The sequence below is a fragment of the Ptiloglossa arizonensis genome, chromosome 7 (assembly GCF_051014685.1).
Source record: "Ptiloglossa arizonensis isolate GNS036 chromosome 7, iyPtiAriz1_principal, whole genome shotgun sequence".
Lineage (NCBI taxonomy): Eukaryota > Metazoa > Arthropoda > Insecta > Hymenoptera > Colletidae > Ptiloglossa > Ptiloglossa arizonensis.
In genome coordinates this window covers 2,664,240-2,683,640 of record NC_135054.1, presented here as the reverse complement: position 1 = coordinate 2,683,640, position 19,401 = coordinate 2,664,240, and the positions used below count along the sequence as shown (strand labels likewise).

Here is a 19,401-nt window from a genome sequence, read left to right as displayed (position 1 = left end):
AACGGCACTAGTTGGGGTCCTATAAGCTAAAACCGCACACGGGAAAAGGGAATCGTCCAATCGCATCACATCTAACGCAGATACATTATCACTATTGGCTAAGTTGGGCACGTGTAGATATTCACCGCATGACAAGGTATGCGAACGAAATAATACGCGACAAAATAAAACGCACAACGTATCTTAGGTGCATTTACGAACTCTATCGTTGCACTTTATCTCGTGTTTTGTTTCGTTCATGTTTCTCATAATTTAGCCAATAGTTCTGTAGACTGTCTACATAGAGCGGTGCGTAAAATTGTTTGAATAAAATTCTTTTTTCAATAACTGTGACTATTCGATCTCGAGAAATATACGCTTAAGGCGGATGAAACACTAGCTAGCGTTACTGTAACAGCACGACATATGTAGGTATAGCCTTGAAGTCTTCGCTGACTTGAAGTCTCGCGGGACGACACAGGAGCAAAGAGGGGTCGGAACGCCCATCCCCACCTGAGCTGCACGTTCTGAACCTTAGCCACGCAATCTACCATACTATAGTAGTAAGACTAGATTACAATTGCGTCCCTATCTCAATATATATAGCTTGCAGACTATAAACTACTGAGGTTTTGTTTATGCGTACATTTAATACATAAAACGTTTATTTTATCTCATAAGAGTTATTTAATATAAAAATGAATATTATATGGTATTAACAGTTTTTCTATAGGTGGAGTAATAAAAATGATTTTGAAATATAATTAATTTTCCTTAACGGAATCAAATATTTTGTATGACACAATCCGACTTAACTCTAGTCATTTTCCACAAAAAAGTATTAACCCATGTTTGCCAAGAGGACAATAGTATTTCCAAAGGTATTAAAATTTAACGCTACTATTACCGCATATAAAAATTACAGGGCTAACGGAATAATAAAAATCAGAAAATTAAGTTTTTCTTAAAGAAAAGTATGTATCTTTTTAAGAAAGTAATGGATACATTTTGTCCGTATATCAACACATGCAAGCTATTATAATATTTACCAAGAAAAATTGTTTTGTATCTAAATTTGTAGCTGACCAGAAATTAATTAACGTTTGCATGAAACATTTTTTCATCAGACTATTGAAAGTGCCTGAAAAATCGTGGCGGCAGTTACGAGCTACACACTGTGTATAACTTTTTTTGAAATAAATAAAAATTCATTTTTTTTTATTTCTAAATTAAATTTTTATTAAATTATTTTTGTTCCTGAAAAGAATTTTCCTTACTTCTACTGGTAATTATATAACCAAGGCAAAAATTATTGTCTTGTATTAGATATAACTATTGTATAATAGCAATATGTTGCATCTACGCAAATGGGGCTCTGTTTGCCGCGTGTTTGTCATTACCTCTTTCTATCTCACTACCTTCTTCGTCAGTCAGTTCACATGTGTCTGTAACTGTCGCAACGAATAGCGAACTAGAATTGAATGTGTGCGTGAGAATAGGTGTATCCCTTCCACTTTTCTCGCATTCTTGCCACAAAATTTCAAGTCCCTCAAATCAGCGGTAAGCTATACAATGGGAGCCATCCCCCTCCATCACGCATCGTATCTTGAAGGCATCAGAATCGCGATGCGATTCGTAACCTTCCACTCCAATGCAATCGTTCAACGCACGATGCACGAAGGAGTGGGACGACCCCCACTGTACTATATTCTCTTACTTCTGTTATCAGTGATTTAGGAAATGAAATATGGCCACACTAGTCACGACAGTCCACTGGTCAGCGATGGACTGGATCAGGTCGGATCAGCGATGGATGGATTGCTGTCACTGCAGTAGCATGAAGTGCCGGCCTGGCGTTTGAAGACTTTGTAAGTAAAATAAGTCAGATTGGGATATCTTTAGCCAATTGTAAGATAGTATTCACAAGCAAGGACAACGAATTGGTCCGCCGAAGTATAATTGTGTAGTATCGGATTTTTCGAGCCCACTTGGGCCTGTTTCGACCATGGGCCTAAACGAGGCGGCATGTGTGGACAGACCCGGGTCGAGGTAAAACAATTGGTGCCAATCTGTTAGCCAGTTTTTATGATAGGCCCGAGGATACTTTTTACAGGGGGGTCCTGCACGACGACCAGGTGTAAGGATGCATGGGTATGAAAGAGAGTACCTGTGGTTCGGAGAAAGTGAGGTATGCTTGGAAAAAACGAGCGATTAGGATGGCTGAACGCGACCGAATGTCTGAAGTGAGAGAGACTGAAGAATAGAATGAAAGAGAATGAAAGGGTATGACTATATAAAGTACGAAAGGAATGTTTGAGGACAGTATGTCACGGTATGTCACAGTTTGCGTCCTGAGTGCAAGAGTACGACAACGAGGGTATGTCCGGGGAGTGTGTCACGGACAGTACGACGAAGACGATAAGACGAAACGATTAAAAGACGTACTAAGAAAGGCCGGTGTAAGACTTAAGCAACAAAGACGATCAAGACGCGTGCCGAAGGCACAAAGACGGTTAGCTTAGTCTAATACGCGGTCGACCTACCTTAGTAGAAAGCGAAACCAATCACCAACACTACGTTTAATACTTGTATCATTGTAATATATAATATCCTTAAATATACTTCGATATACTGCACGAGTACAACAGTTATTTGGGGGCTCGTACGGGGATTAATAACTTCAAAGATCTCTTCTCCAGTGATCCAAGTGATAGGAGAAGAGAAAAACAACAATTGTAAGGCGAAGGCCGATATTATTGTAAAAAATGTATACCTTCCGATCGCATTTACGGGAAACAAAAACGGCCAATGAATGGTCCGTAACAGTCAGTTAATAAAGCATTATTGAAGAGTCATCCAAAAGTTCAAGTTTTGTTCACTAACCGTTCCTATCAGCCTTTGTCTTACCAATCAGTAATGGAATTCAAACTTTTGATACTGTTCGCGTAAGGAGTGCCACGTTCATGATTTTGTTTTTAATCAAATCGGTGATATTCGATTGTGCGTCGATTATAGAGAGTTAAACAAGATCACAATAAAGGATGACTTCCTATCTGTGCTGGATCAATTACGAGGGAAGAAGTACTTCTCAAAACTAGATCTTCGGAATGAATTTTACCACGCGAAGATGCCAGAAACATCCGTAAAATCCATCATCATCACGAAGAGTTATCGAAAAATCCGAATTTTGTCCATTAACCGTTCCTATTGGCCTTTGTCTTACAACTTCAACCTCGCGTTCCACCAGGACCTCTCTCCGCTTGCTAGCGCCTGTTACAATAAGCCATATGCCAGACCACGAACTTATCTAGCAGGGAAAGCTCCGACAAGACGGTTGCCATTTCATAGAACAGCAGGAGACTTTTAAATATAGCCACCTATGGACTCGACGCAGCTTGATACTACTGCACCAGGAGGCTGCTAGGTCGTCCACTTAAACGGGAAGCCTATACATGGTCACCGAATGGACTATACTCGTGTAGAGGCGGTAAACTCAGCATCTTGGACCCCTCAAGTTTGAGGGGGGGGGGGGGGGGGGCAGCTTAGAGCACCGGCTATCCTTTTCAATCGTCGGGCCAGGCTGTCAAAATGTCCCTCAAAATGTCAGTAGCTGTCGGGATTTCACCTCAACAGAGGTCTTACACACGTGTATCAGGTGGGAATGGCGGCTTCGGTCAAAAAGATGCGTATATCGTCAACACCTCGGTCTTATGGAGCGCCAATTCCAAGCCGATCCCCCTCTTCGCCAGGCCCAGCAATCCGTGCTACTGCACGACCCCATGTATCCGAGTTGGCTCAATGGGGAGCATAATATTGCGACAACTCCACCAGTAGTATGAACTGGCTAGAAGTTGCAAATACCTCGATGGGTGATCTGTGCTATCAGCTCGGATACCGATCAGCAGAGCCGGTAGAGATTTAGGAAAGTCTTACCTACACCAAAAGGGATGAGTGGAACTTGCACTTCTGTGTGAAATTGATAGTTCACGTGAAAGTATTTCGCACGGACACACTAATTGAGCGTATCTCAGTTCCACGCCCATGGAGACCGCGTTTGCTAAGCCTTCGGGGCGAGTACAGGCACGTAAAATACGATTAGACGGAAAAGTTCATGCTGCTGCAAGAGTAGCTGGGCAGAGGTTTTGGCAGATTCATCTACCGATTGGAGCAAGTACTATCCGGACATGGTGTCTCTTTGAAATCGTGGAAGTATGATCACCGTGGGGGTTTCAGTACGCAGGCTTCGCATCTGGTAGTGCTGAATTTCCTCCACGTAAAAAAAGCTGATCTCCCTGATGTGTTTGACGATGCCCCGAGCATCGTTCTCGACCCCTTGGACGACCCTGTCACAATGGCCTCTAGCAACCTGCACTAATGTGATGTTAGCGTAACATGTTAGGCTTAACGTCTAATGTGCATCTGTATTGCTATGGATAGAATCATTTGAACGACTGTACGATACGTATCGTGTGTTGGGCTTTATTTGAAAATCTTATAACCTGTAAAATTACGGTAGATTAGAATTGAACTTTTTGGTCTCCTAAAAATTTGGTCTTCTTGGAACGAACGATTCTTTTTGACCTTTTCTTTTTTTAAAGCAAAAGGAATATACTTACTTGGGCTTGCGTTTTATTTCTTAGAAGTTGATCTAGTTAACTGTACCTTGTACGTTCTCGGCCATTAAAAACAAGTCTTTCTTTTCGGGTAAGAGTCTTGGTTTGTTGTAAAACCGGTGAATAATTCTCATGGATGTATTTAACTGAAAATGGAAAAATATATATATCTGTAGATTGTAATATTGTAATAATAGACTAAAAGTGTACAGTTACCATTAATAACTGTTTCGCAAAAACTATGACTTTATGATAGTAAATGTAAGTAAATGTTCTGTTGAAAGAAATCCAGAAATAATTATTCTGGAATGAACAGTTAAATCACTTCATTTTTAAAAATTACAGAAGACTATCAAAGATACCCTGCTAGAATTTTATACAGTAGAGAAAGACAATTTAAAACGAATAAAAATTCAAAACTTAAATTATACAAAAAGGGTACGAACTTAACCAATAAATAAAAATTAGAACATTTCATAAATCAGCGCCAAAAGAGATAATAAAGTTGCTTCAAAATGTGGGGGGATCCACAGCGTTAATAGATTTAAATTTTTTGTATACCATGTGTAACAAAATTATAGTTATTTTGTGTTTTCCAAACGGTCTACCTAATTAAATGATTATTTGTTCTTAAAAGTAAGTTTAACGTTTATGTTTTTTGATATATCAACAAAATCTGTATAAATTATTAGAATGATTTACTATATACATAGTCAGCTGTTGATTTACTCAGCTACACAGAGAGTATTTTCTACCATATTTTCCAAATATTGAATAAATTTTATCCGTTATCGACGCAGCATTAATATCCAAGCTGAATTCGTATATGAAAATCACTCGAGCCGATCCATTATTCATGACGTAGGATGAAACATATTAATTCAGAAATTGAAAATGTTGAACTATCTTGATAAGTCTCTAATGCAAGAAATTCAAATTGTATTCTATTTTTTTGAAAATGAAGAAAAATCTTGTCGAATACTTTTTTCCCTAACAAACGTGACTTTTTTGCAATAGTAGTTTGCAAAACCTGCCTTTTGTAAAAGTGTCTAACGTGTACATACCTTGTACTTGAAATATATATTTTTTTTACACTACATGTTTATCTTACTACATGCATTATACTTGAAGAATTTCTGGACCTACGTCTCTTCTTATTTGCAAATTTCCTTTTTGATAGAGTGTTCGTCTCTCCTAACATTAGGTAGTAAACTGTTTCTATCATGATTTCTCGCGTGGTCTGTTTCTTTAACATTTTATGTTCTTTCAGGAAATCACAGAAGGGTGTATAAATAACAAATTTTGCAAGTTTGATTCCAGAAGGAAGAAACTGTGGATTTGTAACTTTTGCTTTTCTTTTCATCATATATTTATGTATTTTACTTGCAACTTTGGTCTTTGCATTCTCTTCAGAAGATGTGAATACTTTATGAGAACGTAGTCGATTCACTAGAAGTAGCCCTATATTGGTTTGAAGATATCTTTAGTATACTAAGTTTGGTCGTCTGCATATGACCAATTTCAGACATAATATTTGCAATAATATACAGAAGTAAAAAAATTGTTTGATTAAATCTCCAATTTTTAAAACAAATGAAATGTTAATTTTATCCAGAATGATTTCAATTAACAGTGTTAGTCGCCCAGTAGAAATTGGTCTACGATTGACTGGAATCTGGCCATCATCGTATGAAAATATATTTCGATTTATTTGGATAATAATCATGATATCGGCACAAATATTTCAATATTGGTATATAAAAAAGCATCTCAATTTTGACAATCTAACAAATCTAGTGGAGGGTGTAAGCACTACTTTGCCATACAGTTTGCTACTCTTTAAGCTGATTACCTTCTGGAATAAACGTGGGTAAGTTGCACTGTATAAATTTAAAAGTGTTATATATAGTTAAAAAATATTATAAAATAGAATGATATAGAATGTGATGTGAAAATATTATATATTTTGTTTTACAAAAAGAGATTTTTTTCTTTTTTTTCTAATTATCTTCATGGTGCTTTACAATTTGTCCAATGAGGACATTTGGTACATTGTTCCAGCGGTGGTGTAATTTTGAATATACTTTCTCAATAATTAACAACTGTACAGTGGGTATGACATGTGTCATGGTGATAGAAAGTCACTTGGAGGTTTTCTGCATAGTCTTCTGGGTAGGTTTACAAAATAGCTGCTTATTGTTAGTTAAATTGCTAGGGGGGTTTGTTAACCTTGCTTTGTATCTGCCACATAGCTGTTTGATTTCGTCTATTATAGATTTCATCCTAAGATCTTACGCATTTCATTTCTTTCAATCCTTGTTGTAATTTATTTATATTCCAAATTGCAATTTTCAATATATTCGTTGTTGTTTGTTGTTAAGCATAAGTGTAAGAAGTTCTATCATTTTGTTGATTTGTATCGAATTGAGTTGACTGCTGGCTTAAGAGTTTAGTTTGTTCGAGAAGAATGTTAGTTATTTATTCTGTGTTTTTAGCTGATGCTATTAGTAAATTTTTTATTTTTGACGTTAGGAATAATTTATTATCAATTTCTGTGGTATTTGCTAGGATCATGATTGCTTTGTAATTGCTGTAAAGTAAATTTTTCATTAGCTATGTCTTTCAGTAGTTTAATCAGGAACTCAATAATTTGGGCTTCGATGTATTTACATTGGTGGAGGTATTAGTAATTAATACCGTAACTGTTTTTTAAGCAATGAGGTTTTTCGGTTTCAACTGCTGCGTTTTCTGAAGGTTTATCGGTCACTTTTGGAATTATAGTTAAAGTTAAAGTTAAAGTTATTTGTTAGCAGATGGTTAGGTAGACAAATTTTACAATTCTTCATTGTAATTTATGTTCAACCTCTAGTTATTGAATTTTCAGTTTCCATTAAACTTGTCACAGCTTTTAAGTTGTTATTTATTTTATCGGTAACGAGGTAATTTCTATCAACTTTGGTTATTTTAAATTGGATATTGTCCGTTTATGCCACTTAAAATTTAAATTTACCAAATGGCAAGTTTCTCACTATCACACTGAGATTTACGAAGGTACTAACACTGGAACATAGTGTTGTCATCTTTTCAGTTCAAACGAAATTGACAAAAAGTTATTCAATCATCTACAAATAATACTTGGTACTTCATTCGTAATCTTGGTGACTAATAATAGACACTTATTTCACTCTCTGCAGCAGTGTCAATTGTATATCGATGTAAGGTGACTATTAAACAAAAGTAAGCGAAGTATTTCAAGTACTAAAATTTGAAAATAACGACGTATAGATGGAACATACGTTTTTACAAACTGTTTTTATTATTCTTTTGTTTTAAAGTTACGTCTGAAATGATGTTACAATTAAATTGATACTATTTGTGGCCAAATATTATTACAAATATTTTAATTAAATCTATTTCAGACTCAATATACTTTTACAAATACGTTGGTGTTAGTATATTTTTTTATGCAACGAGAGGAACGTGTAATATATGTTCCTACATGCAAATCCCAGATTTAAAAATTATGATTTCTATAATTTCTATTGAAAAGAATATTAATGCGAAAAAATCTAATTGTGTGTATATCAATCAATGTTTACTGTACGGGAAATTATTGTACGGCAATCACTGTGGATACATTACAGATGCAAGCTAATTTGATCATTAATAAGACAATGATCAAATTTCTTTAAGATGAAGATCATTTTTATAGTATATAGGTTAAATTACGAAATATCGATTAATTTTTAGGGGATGAAGAAGGTCGCTTGAAGCTTCTATTGGTTACTTATAGATTTGCTTTATATGCAATAATATTTTACAGATTATTCAAGAATATTTTAACTGCAATGGCTGCTGATTGGACTAATTCTTCCACTACTAAACTTAATATAAACACCATGATAAGTAAAGCTGATCTGTCGAATCGATGTTCGCAGTTAATTATAGGTGTATACGTTCTTGCAGTTTTTGCTTATAGCAGTGTGTGTATCGAAACTTTTCGTAAAGTGGAAGCTGACAATTTTAGTACAAAATCTCGAGAATTGTTGATGAAAATGGAATTTCCATTTGCGAGTTATAAATCACCGACATATGAATGTGTATTATTTGCACAATTTTTACAACTAATGTTTACTGCTTCTGCCATTGGAATGTTAGATGCTTTAATAATTTCCCTGGTAAGTGTGTAAAGCCAAAATTTGTCAATCTTATTTATTTCTATCTTTTAAATGATGCACTATTTGCATTAAAACAAAATAATTTTATATGGAAGTTGACAAAGGGGTTTATAAATTTTTGTATACATAGAGTGTATCGAAACATGGCAGCGTAATTTTATGAGTAAATTCAGCACGCAAAAATAATGAAAAATGTCCATATAAATATTTATGCTCTTTGAACTTATTTTCGAGTTGTAGATATTTTTGTATTTCAACAATTCTCATTGCAAATTGACCGTAACTGTTACACCGGGCATATAAGCAACGCTAGACGTCCTATGTGATATTATTAACTGGCTTGTAAACAGATTTATATTATTGTGTAAATCACTCCAGTCTATTTTTTGAATACGAATAATAATAATTATTAACTTAACAGTTAATGGAATTAACGCCCCTTTAATTTTATAACCCAGATAATTTTTTATAACTGAAAAAGATTAATTAACAAATGGTACACCTGTTTTTTAAGCAACGAGTCAAATGAATTACAGAAAGATGTGTCGTGCGTGGTTTTTAGTTGTTTAGCAAGACGTATTTTAAATAAATAGATTCATCCTAGGGGTCCTAAAGTCTACGATTTACAGTACAACGCTAGATAATGTTGAATGTTTCCGTTAATGTGTCAAGAAAGATTATTAACGAATCAGAATAGTGCCAGAAATTTTAAAATATGTATATCAGAAGGTCAATGAGAAGACATTTGGAAGATTTTCTTTGGAGAAAGACTTTATAAAAAATCTGTGCTGGCTTAGTTTGTAACGAAAGTTATTGAAATACAACAGTGCCTGTAACTTGAAGACACAATCAAACAAGACAATTAATCTTTAAGTTCTTTTAATATTTTTGTTCGTCGAATTCATGCCTCAAGTTGTGTCACATGTTCTGAAGATATCCTATAGAAAATAGTATTTAAGTGTTGTTGTTAAAATTTACTTTTGTTTGTTTAGTGAAATCATTGATATTCATTCTCTAGTTTTAAAGATGCGCAGACATTTTTCTAAACATTTGTGTCTGGTTCAAAGTGAAATACATAATAATGTAAACATTATTTTCAGCTGTAAAACAACAGTTCTCATTTTTTTTTACCAGCGTCTCACATTTTTATGGATTTTAATTCGATAAGAGTTTTCTAACAAGAAAATAACGGTCTTGAAGGTCACGATGTATACTCGGTTTAAACTATTTTGTTTATGCTACTATAGGTGTACGGAAGATACGAAATTTCGTATTGGTAGACCGAGATCAATCACGTGCATTCTACCAGTTAGGAATCGAAACGTGCTTTGCATCTTTTGTGTATTTGTGATGACACGAATAGAATCGTTCGAACCAAGTAAACGATAACCTCGTGATACTGACAATGACAACACTTTATAGCAACATTGTTTAGAGTAGAGACTCATCACGTGCCTACTGCTCCTTCCAACCATTTCTTTCCTAGACAACATATGTTGTCAGAAAACCACCCGATGCTTGATAGGCAACCATGAAAAGGTTGTCACGATGAAAAGGAAGTACCTCCATTGTGAGCAAGCTTCCAGAAGTATCAGTGTCACGTTTAGGCGAAATTGGGCGAACCGCAAAGGTCTCACGAGGCCTCGTTTGAATAGCATCAATGTATAAAGTTGTAAATCCATACACGCGGCACATTAACGTTGAACGGTACATTATACTGCACGTAAATAAAACATTTATTGAATATAGCAAGACCTCGATTAACCGGGGTTCGATTATCCAACGTCTTGACTATCCACGGTCTCGGTACATCTCGGGATCTCATTATCCGGAGTACTAAAAGTATGTATTTTAATTTTAATCTTCGTAAGATTGGAAATTTGTAAAAATTCGTAAAAATGTTCAATCAATACCATTATTCTCACGTAACTGAGCATTACGATAGAACATAAATAAATAAATGTTTATTTTAAATATAATAAACGAGCAAAGAACAATGTTTCCAACTTGGAAAACACAAACAATTGGATAATTATTGATCCAAATTTTGTAAGAATATTTCATAATTGATGCAACATGATCAAAAGTAATAAGATTATATTTAGAAAAATATTTAAGAATATAATACAAAAACTTCTATAACTATAATTTAATTACTCTTAAAATAAACCATACGTAATAGATGTATTGAGAAACGGGTTACATTTTTTACCATATATAGAGTTTATTTTATGCGCAAAATATGATTTATATGAATTATTTCTCCTTGGATTTCGATTATCCGATTAATCCTTCATTTTTCTGGCTTGCTGTGGCCTATAATACGCTTGTAAAAGAAAAAGTCTTTTCTCATTTTGCAAACTGAGATCTCGTTATTGAGATATAGTAATCCCTCGATAAAACTGCGTTTTCTCTCTATAAAACGTATCGAATTATCCTCACCATTGTTTACATTCCTCGGCTCGAATGGTCGGCAGCTGTGGATTTAAAAAACCATTGACCGCCATCAATGTAAATTAAAAACTTTGATATTTCTCATTCTATCTTAATGAGAATATTGTCAATAATTTACAAAATTCTCACAATAAAAATGAGACGTATGAATGAATATAATCAAAATACAACTTAGTTTGGTCTCACTTTTATTGGGGAATTAATTGATAATACTTTTATAAAGATAGAATGAGAAATATTAAAGTTGTTCTCTAGCTGTTGCATTTACTCTTGATTTAAATCGTTCATTTTTCTCATCGGATTAAAAAGTTCCGCATGAACTCGAGAGCGTGTATTTTTTTACCGATGAATTATTGTACAAACAGTTAAAGTGTTTGTACGCAAGGACAAATGTTTCTCGGCATACTATCTCTAGTATGTATGTTTGGCAGCGTATATAACTAGCCGCGCGATAAAATGACTGGGATATACAATAAATCCTACTTTAATTTTGAAAGAAAGAATTTACTGTAGTATGTTCTAATATTTTTAAAAAATATATATGCTATTGAAATTATTTAGCCCAGTGATCGGCACTTTATCAAAACGATTTGTCGTAGGTATTGATACAAATGTGAACCTATTTTTACAAATGTAAAAATAAGATTACTTTTTCATATTTTATTATTTTATCATATTATAAAATTAATACATTAAACTAAACGTTCGTTAAAATTGAATACGTCTCTTATAGATTCTGACCATATTCTACTGATATTTTTTGTCGTATTTCTGGTAATAATGTGCACATCGTCGTGTCTCAAAGTATTTGTATTTTGTAATATTGGGTAAACTAATAACTGATTGAATAAACAAAAATTTGAAAATAAATGTCTGGTTAATCGAGTATAGGTAAATAAATGTTTGCGCATTTTTAGAAACTTGGAGATCAAGATTTCCTCTTAAAAGCAAATGTTCATAATTTAGACACTTATCTATATTATACCTACATGATTTAAAAAGTCTTTTATCTTATAATGTTTCAATATTTTTACATCAACCAATGTTAAAGACATCGTGTTAATTAATGGAAAATTGTTAAGATATTCAATGTTTCATAATAAAAGATATTTAGATATTACATGTTGGAGGGCAAATAGAAATGATGCATCAAGCTCTAGCAGAAATTTCTACTAAAATATCAAAACATGGATTGCCGAAAAGTACCATCAAACAGTTATTCACTAGACATCATAAGATTATTATCTTCACGAAGAACATTGAGAATCTTTTTTCGTACATTGCATTGATGCAATTATTGTGCAATACATTTAGTATTTGTTGTACAGGCTTCTTAATAATAGTTGTAAGTAAGATTACTGAACTAGTCTTATACTCATTATTTTTTTCAATAATTCGATAGCTTTTTGTTCGCTATACTTGGCTCATTTCTTGCAATGCGTACTTATGAATTACAATAAATACTTTTATTACTTCAATTCAATTTATTACAAACAATATAATTTAAATATTTATTAATATTTAATATAAATAATGAAAAAATGATGATCCATTTAATCATTTATCTCACTTGACTTTCTTACTGTAGTCGCTTAATGCGGATCACGGCTTTACAGCAGTCACAAAAATATTGTTTTTTCATGTCGCCATTACGTTGGAAGCGTTTATTTTTTGCTTTGCTGGAGAATATGTCAGCAATAAGGTTAGTACGTGATTAGAAATTGTTAATATGAATGCCATTGGACAGGTTACACGGTAATTAAAATGCTGACAAGTATTTAAATATATTATTTATTCGATTTCAGAGCACATCAGTTAACAATGCAGCATACGAGACACTTTGGTATTTTTTAAAGCCAAGTGATACTCGCATCATACTACTTCTCATGATACGATCACAGAAGAGTTTAACAATCTCTGCTGGAAAATTTGCGGATTTGTCATTGGAAGGTTTTGCAAATGTAAGCTTGTCTTTGTTATTGGTTAAATTTTCCCATAATTAAATAAAATAAGGAAGATACAAAATATGTATATCCATATTGCTCATAAAAATGCATAATACGCTAATATGTTACATCTTTGAAGTTTTAGTATTTTTGAATGTCGATGTTAAACTTTTATCTAATGATAAATGTCATAAGTTTTCTACATTATTTTTCTTTTTACAAATTTTATAATTTACACAATCTCCCAGGATTCAATGGCCAACCAGTATTAGTATGTTCTATAAGTAGAAATAAAAGAAGAAGATCCTATAAGTAAATATAAATAAATAAAATCCTATAAATAAATATTTCATTAAAAAGTTATTAAAAAAATATAAAATTACAACGAAATTCTTCCCTTCTTTAGAGAATACAATCTACACATTTAATTAAGCAATATTCAATTCCGAGTCTTATTAAAATCGAAATGTATATTGGTATCTATGTAACACTATCCACATCTCATTTGTAAGCTGAAATAAGCCTTGTTTGAACTTTCAAATGTTAAATAAAAAGAACTATCAGTTGTACAATTTAACTCCATTTTTCAACGATATCAGTCCTCTGTCGATAAGTATGGCCATTGTTTTAAAATAGAACAGTAACGGTAAGAAATTAATTAAAATTACATTACCTTTGATGATGTCAAATAGTAAACACAATGTACGTAAACAGATTACGTAAATATTATCAACTTACTCTTGCACTCTAATGCACTAAGAGGAAATTCGTTATGATTTCATATTCTTGTTATAACTTTTTAATGAAGAATTTATTCAACTATCTTTATAGAGCTTTTTTCTTATTTCTACTTATAAAACATTCCGGCACCGGTTGGCCGTTAAATCTTGATACACTATGTATAGAGAGAGAGAGAGAACACGTAACTTGATCACCATACAATTTACAGTCTTAGTGGGCCGTTACAAATTTTGTTTGCCTTAAATTTTTATAATTCGATTTTTTCGGTATATTTTGTTTTTTGTTTGAAGGTAGAGAAACGAATTCAAATAACAGTACACAATATTTTTGCCATTACCAATGTTAAGGATGAAGTAAAAAGAATATTTCGGAAGAATATTTAAACACTATATTTTCCAGGGTTGTTATGCGATTAATGTTAGGAGCATTTCTCTTATCTATGTAAGCCACATAAAATTAAGAGCGCTTTAAAGGTTTAAACCATTATTATATTAGTTTCGAATTTAATTAAGAATCACAAAAAGTATACAGTGTTTATTTAGTTTCATGAAAGCCGACTGCCTAATCAAATTTCTATTTCCGACAGTTTCAATGTACTAAAAATAAGTTTAACTGTTCTTTTCGTATTCATCGAGAAGGATAGGCCTTTCAGAATAATTTTTCTTTTCGACTTGAAACGTGCTGTTACATCTTGAAAATTATAAATAAATTCTTATTTTAGAAATTTTAAAACTGATCCATACCGGTACTGTACAAGGTTTGTCGCAAAAATAACCGAACTGGTGGCGACATATATACAAAACTTAAGTCATCGAGAAATGCATCCTTCGTTGCTATTTTGTTAAAGTTTATGACATTTGAATCGTTAGAAGCCACGTTATAACACATAGAGTGAGCATCGTTTTCGTATACCGCTCGAAAAATGAGTTTCGAGCAAAAGACCAGAAAAACATTAACGACAATAACCGCTCAGGCTGTCCAAGAACAGGAATCACCATAGAAAACATCCAAAAGTACGCGAAACAATAAGAAATTAGCCAAAATCTTCGATTACAGTCAATGGTAACTTCCAGTTGGGCGTTAATATTATCAAGCCTAGAACTGAGTTCGGACCATACACCTATATTAATCGAATACTATGAAAACATATTACTCATAGAAATCAATTCCTCTCTAGATAACAGTACTACAAACTGAGATAATTTTAAATCAATAATCGATGAAAACCTGAATTGTACCATAACCTAAAAACACCCGAACATATCGAGAAGGCAAGCAGTCTGGTCCTCGACCATCTTTACAGAAAATAGAAACCCTAATTTATTATATTCAACTGTTATACTACAAAAAAGAAGACAAAAAAGGAAAGCTAAAGCACAGTGGCAAAAGTTTAAAACAAGAGAAACCAAAAGACAGTTAAATACTATCACTAAAGAAGTAAAGATAATCATACAAGAACATCGGAATAAAGAATTCAGTAAATACCTTTCCAATTTAACACCGGCTGGTGGAACTGCATAATATTCACCGATGGGAGTAAATTCAACATATTTGAATCAGATGGACGATATATGGTGTGAAGGAGAAAAGAGACTGAGCAGGAGAAAGAATATTTGCAGGTAATTGTAAAACATGGCGGAGAATTGGTCACTGTTTGGGGCTGTATAAGTGCAAATGGGGTTGGATCACTTCGTTCTATCGATGGTATCATAGTACCGTTATCTAGAGAGGAAGTGATTTCTATGAATGATATGTTTTCGTAGTATTCAATTAATATAGATGTATGGTCCGAACTCAATTCTAGGCTTGATAATATTAACGCCCAACTAGAAGTTACCATTGACTGTAATCGAAGATTTTGGCTAATTTCTTATTGTTTCGCGTACTTTTCGATGTTTCCTTTGGTGATTCTTGTTCTTCGACAGCCTGAGCGATTATCACCGTTAATGTTTTTCTGGCCTTTTGCTCGAAGCTCATTTGTCGAGGACCATAGAGTGTACATTGATATTTTAAAAGAACACCTTTGAGCTAGTGCAAACAAAATGCAACTACAGGACGATTATATTTTTTATAAGATAATGATCCTGAGCATAATGCTTATAATACAAGACAATGGATCCTGTATAATGTACCACACCGGTTACAAATTCTCCCACAGTTTCCAGACATTAATGTCATAAAGCACTTGTGGAGTCATCTGGAAGAAAAAATTCGAAATTACCATATTTCCTCAAAAAACAGCTTAAAAAATGGACTGCAAAAGAATGGAATAAAATTCCTAGTATTATTACCAAAAAGTTAGTAAGTTTAATGTCATGAAGACTTAAAGCGATTATATAACCAAAAGGCAATCCCATTAAATACTAATAACAAATTTTTTATCTATAAAATGTTCTTTATGTATAAAAATTAACAGTTTTTGTCATAAAATTAGAAGTGTACAAATAGTTATTACTCGTGTATTTTCGATCGTATTCAAGACTTTTGTTAATATCCACATAGAAAATATAAATAAACAATTTATTTTTAATGACATTTGTTCTTGAGATCTTTAAGCAAATGTATGAAATTTAAGAATATTTTATTTGAAATTTAAGACATTTTTTTGTAATAAACAAAGTTCTATAAAGTGTTTATCTTGATTGACTGCTGTACGAATAGTTTATACACTCACTATAGCTTTAAGCTGATGCATTGAATTTCGTTAATCGTCGGCCGTGTCTCAAATATTCATACCTTGAAAATCACTTGTTGCAGGTTATATGTTTATCAAGACATTCTAACACACAACTTTAATATATAAATTCCTAAACTATAGAACGGACTAAGTTACTATGGAACTACGGATGTTTGTAGGATTTGTACATACATTTTTATTAATCACAAAGAGAAATGATAACAATAATCACATAACAATGCAAAGTGTCGGTTCACGTTTGATTTTCAAATGTCACAATATTGGCGTGTTATTTTAAGATTGACGAAATGTATTTGTATTTTATTTCTTTTTATTATTAATTGCATGCTTATAATATTTTTAAATTAATAAATTCAAGGAAATCCACGACCTCATTTTTCTATTATGGAATTATTTTAAAATTTTAGATTTTAAAAGCTTCTGCGTCCTATATATCGGTATTGTACGCAATGTATTAATTACCGAGTTATTTTTCACAAAGGGTACGAGTACACAAGTATTGGAATATGGTTACAGACCGGAAATTGATAGCGGATCATTTGTTTGCACTAAGATAATGTTATGCAAATCAATACAAATTTGAAATGATACATCCTTTCTAAGTATTTCGCCCCGAAATTCGATTTAATATACAACTCTATTTTATTTCGATTCTTTACATATTACGTAATAAGATATCTAGAATATCACTTGAGTCAGTTTCACAGTCTAAAGAATGATTAAAATGCGCTTTATTTATGATTTTTTGCTAAAATTATTGTATTAAGTCTTTTCATACATTAGACTTAGTTTATTACTTAAAGACAGAAAACATGTGAAAATGTGATGTACAATCAGATGAACTAAATATAATGGTCAAAATATTAAATAATTACTAACAAATTACTTGTTAGTAATTAGACACTTTTCCCATTATGTAAGTACAGTAAATTAGAAGATATCAAATCGAACAACTTTAATTAATAATTCAATTTTCTTCATCTTTTTTCTATATTGTTGCTAACTTTTACACGTTGTTAAACGTGTACACATTATATTGAGCACGAAATTAGCACATAAATAATTAGGAATATAATAATTTTTATTTTAATTTAATTTATCTTAAAATAAATAACATCCTTGTCGAAAAAGTATTTTCTCATCTTATTATACTATAGTAGGTACTCTAAACCAATATGATGGTTGGTCATTTATATGTTTTTATTAAAAACTTCCATCTATTTATGAAAATTAAAAAATGGCATGTGTTCCTTTTCTTCAGAGATTAATAGTTTAGAGACGAAATGTATACTTATAACTACGTTCATGGAAAATGTATTTGTACGAATTCGCATGTACATATGTTAAGTTATCAACTGAATATACTGAAGTGTCTATCAAGTTGTCACTCAAATAGTTATTCGCATCACCTTCTGGTATTGTTCCTATGGATCCTTCTTCCCCGGTGTACTATGTTAAATATTAAAGTGATTATATTATAGTTAAAGAATCCTTAACTATAAAGTTCAACTTTTTTTTTTTCGTGTTTTATTTATACTAAGTTATATAAGTTACTCTCTCTTAAGTTATTGCACTAGATGAGTAAATAATATGTGCAAAATTTTTAATTGATTGTGCAATGAAAACCCGTACCGTATTTGAGTTAATGTTAATTTTCATGATTTCACGTCAGTTGCAATATAATTCAGATTTGTAATTAACGATCTGGAAAACATTCAGATACTAATGTTGATGTAAATCAGTGTTTCCATAATGATGTTCTATAATTTTTTCCGGATTTTGGCCGTTTCGAACCACTGTGCGCAGTTATTCTTTACTGCTGACTTGAAATCCTGTGGAAGGAATGCGAGAAAAACGGAAGGGGTACAGCTATTCTCACGCACACATTCAATTCTAGTTCGCTATTCGTTGCGACAGTTACAGACACATGTGAACTGACTGACGAAGCAGGTAGTGAGACAGAAAGAGATAATGACAAACACGCGGCAAACAGAGCCCCATTGACATAGATGCAACATGTTGCTATTATACAATTGTTATATCTAATGCAGGACAATAATTTTTGCTAGTTTTATTCAATATGCTAGGAAAGCATTGGTTACATAATTACCAGTAGAAGTAAGGAAAATTCTTTTCCGGAACAAAAATAATTTAATAAAAAATCAATTTAAAAATAAATAAAAATGAATTCTCATTCATTTCAAAAAAAGTTATACACAGTGTGTAGCACGTAACTGCCGCCACGATTTTTCAGGCACTTCCAATAGTCTGATGAAAAAATGTTTCATGCAAACGTTAATTAATTTCTGGTCAGCTACAAATTTAGATACAAAAAAGTTTTTCTTGGTAAATATTATAATAGCTTTCATGTGTTGATATACGGACAAAATGTATCCAATGCTTTCTTAAAAAGATACATACTTTTCTTTAAGAAGAAACTTAATTTTCTGATTTTTATTATTCCGTTAGCCCTGTAATTTTTATATGCGGTAAAAGCAGTGTTAAATTTTAATACTTTTGGAAATACCATTGCTCTCTTGGAAAACACGGGTTAATACTTTTTTGTGGAAAATGACTAGAGTTAAGTCGGATTGTGTCATACAAAATATTTGATTCCATTAAGTAAAATTAATTATATTTCAAAATCATTTTTATTACTCCATCTATAGAAAAACTGTTAATACTATATAATATTCATTTTTATATTAAATAACTCTTATGAGATAAAATAAACGTTTTATATATTAAATGTACGCATAAACAAAACCTCAGTAGTTTATAGTCTGCAAGCT

At 32.5% G+C, this 19,401-nt stretch overlaps 1 protein-coding gene across 1 annotated transcript; it reads left to right on the top strand.

Moving 5' to 3' along the window:
- The first annotated feature begins 6,208 nt into the window (after positions 1-6,208).
- Positions 6,209-17,067, top strand: LOC143148949 (odorant receptor 13a-like). The gene is made up of 6 exons (XM_076315797.1): positions 6,209-6,462; positions 8,416-8,770; positions 12,339-12,569; positions 12,813-12,926; positions 13,030-13,185; positions 17,017-17,067. The coding sequence occupies exons 1-6, from the start codon at positions 6,209-6,211 to the stop codon at positions 17,065-17,067; spliced, it is 1,161 nt and encodes a 386-aa protein (XP_076171912.1).
- Positions 17,068-19,401: the final 2,334 nt, after the last annotated feature.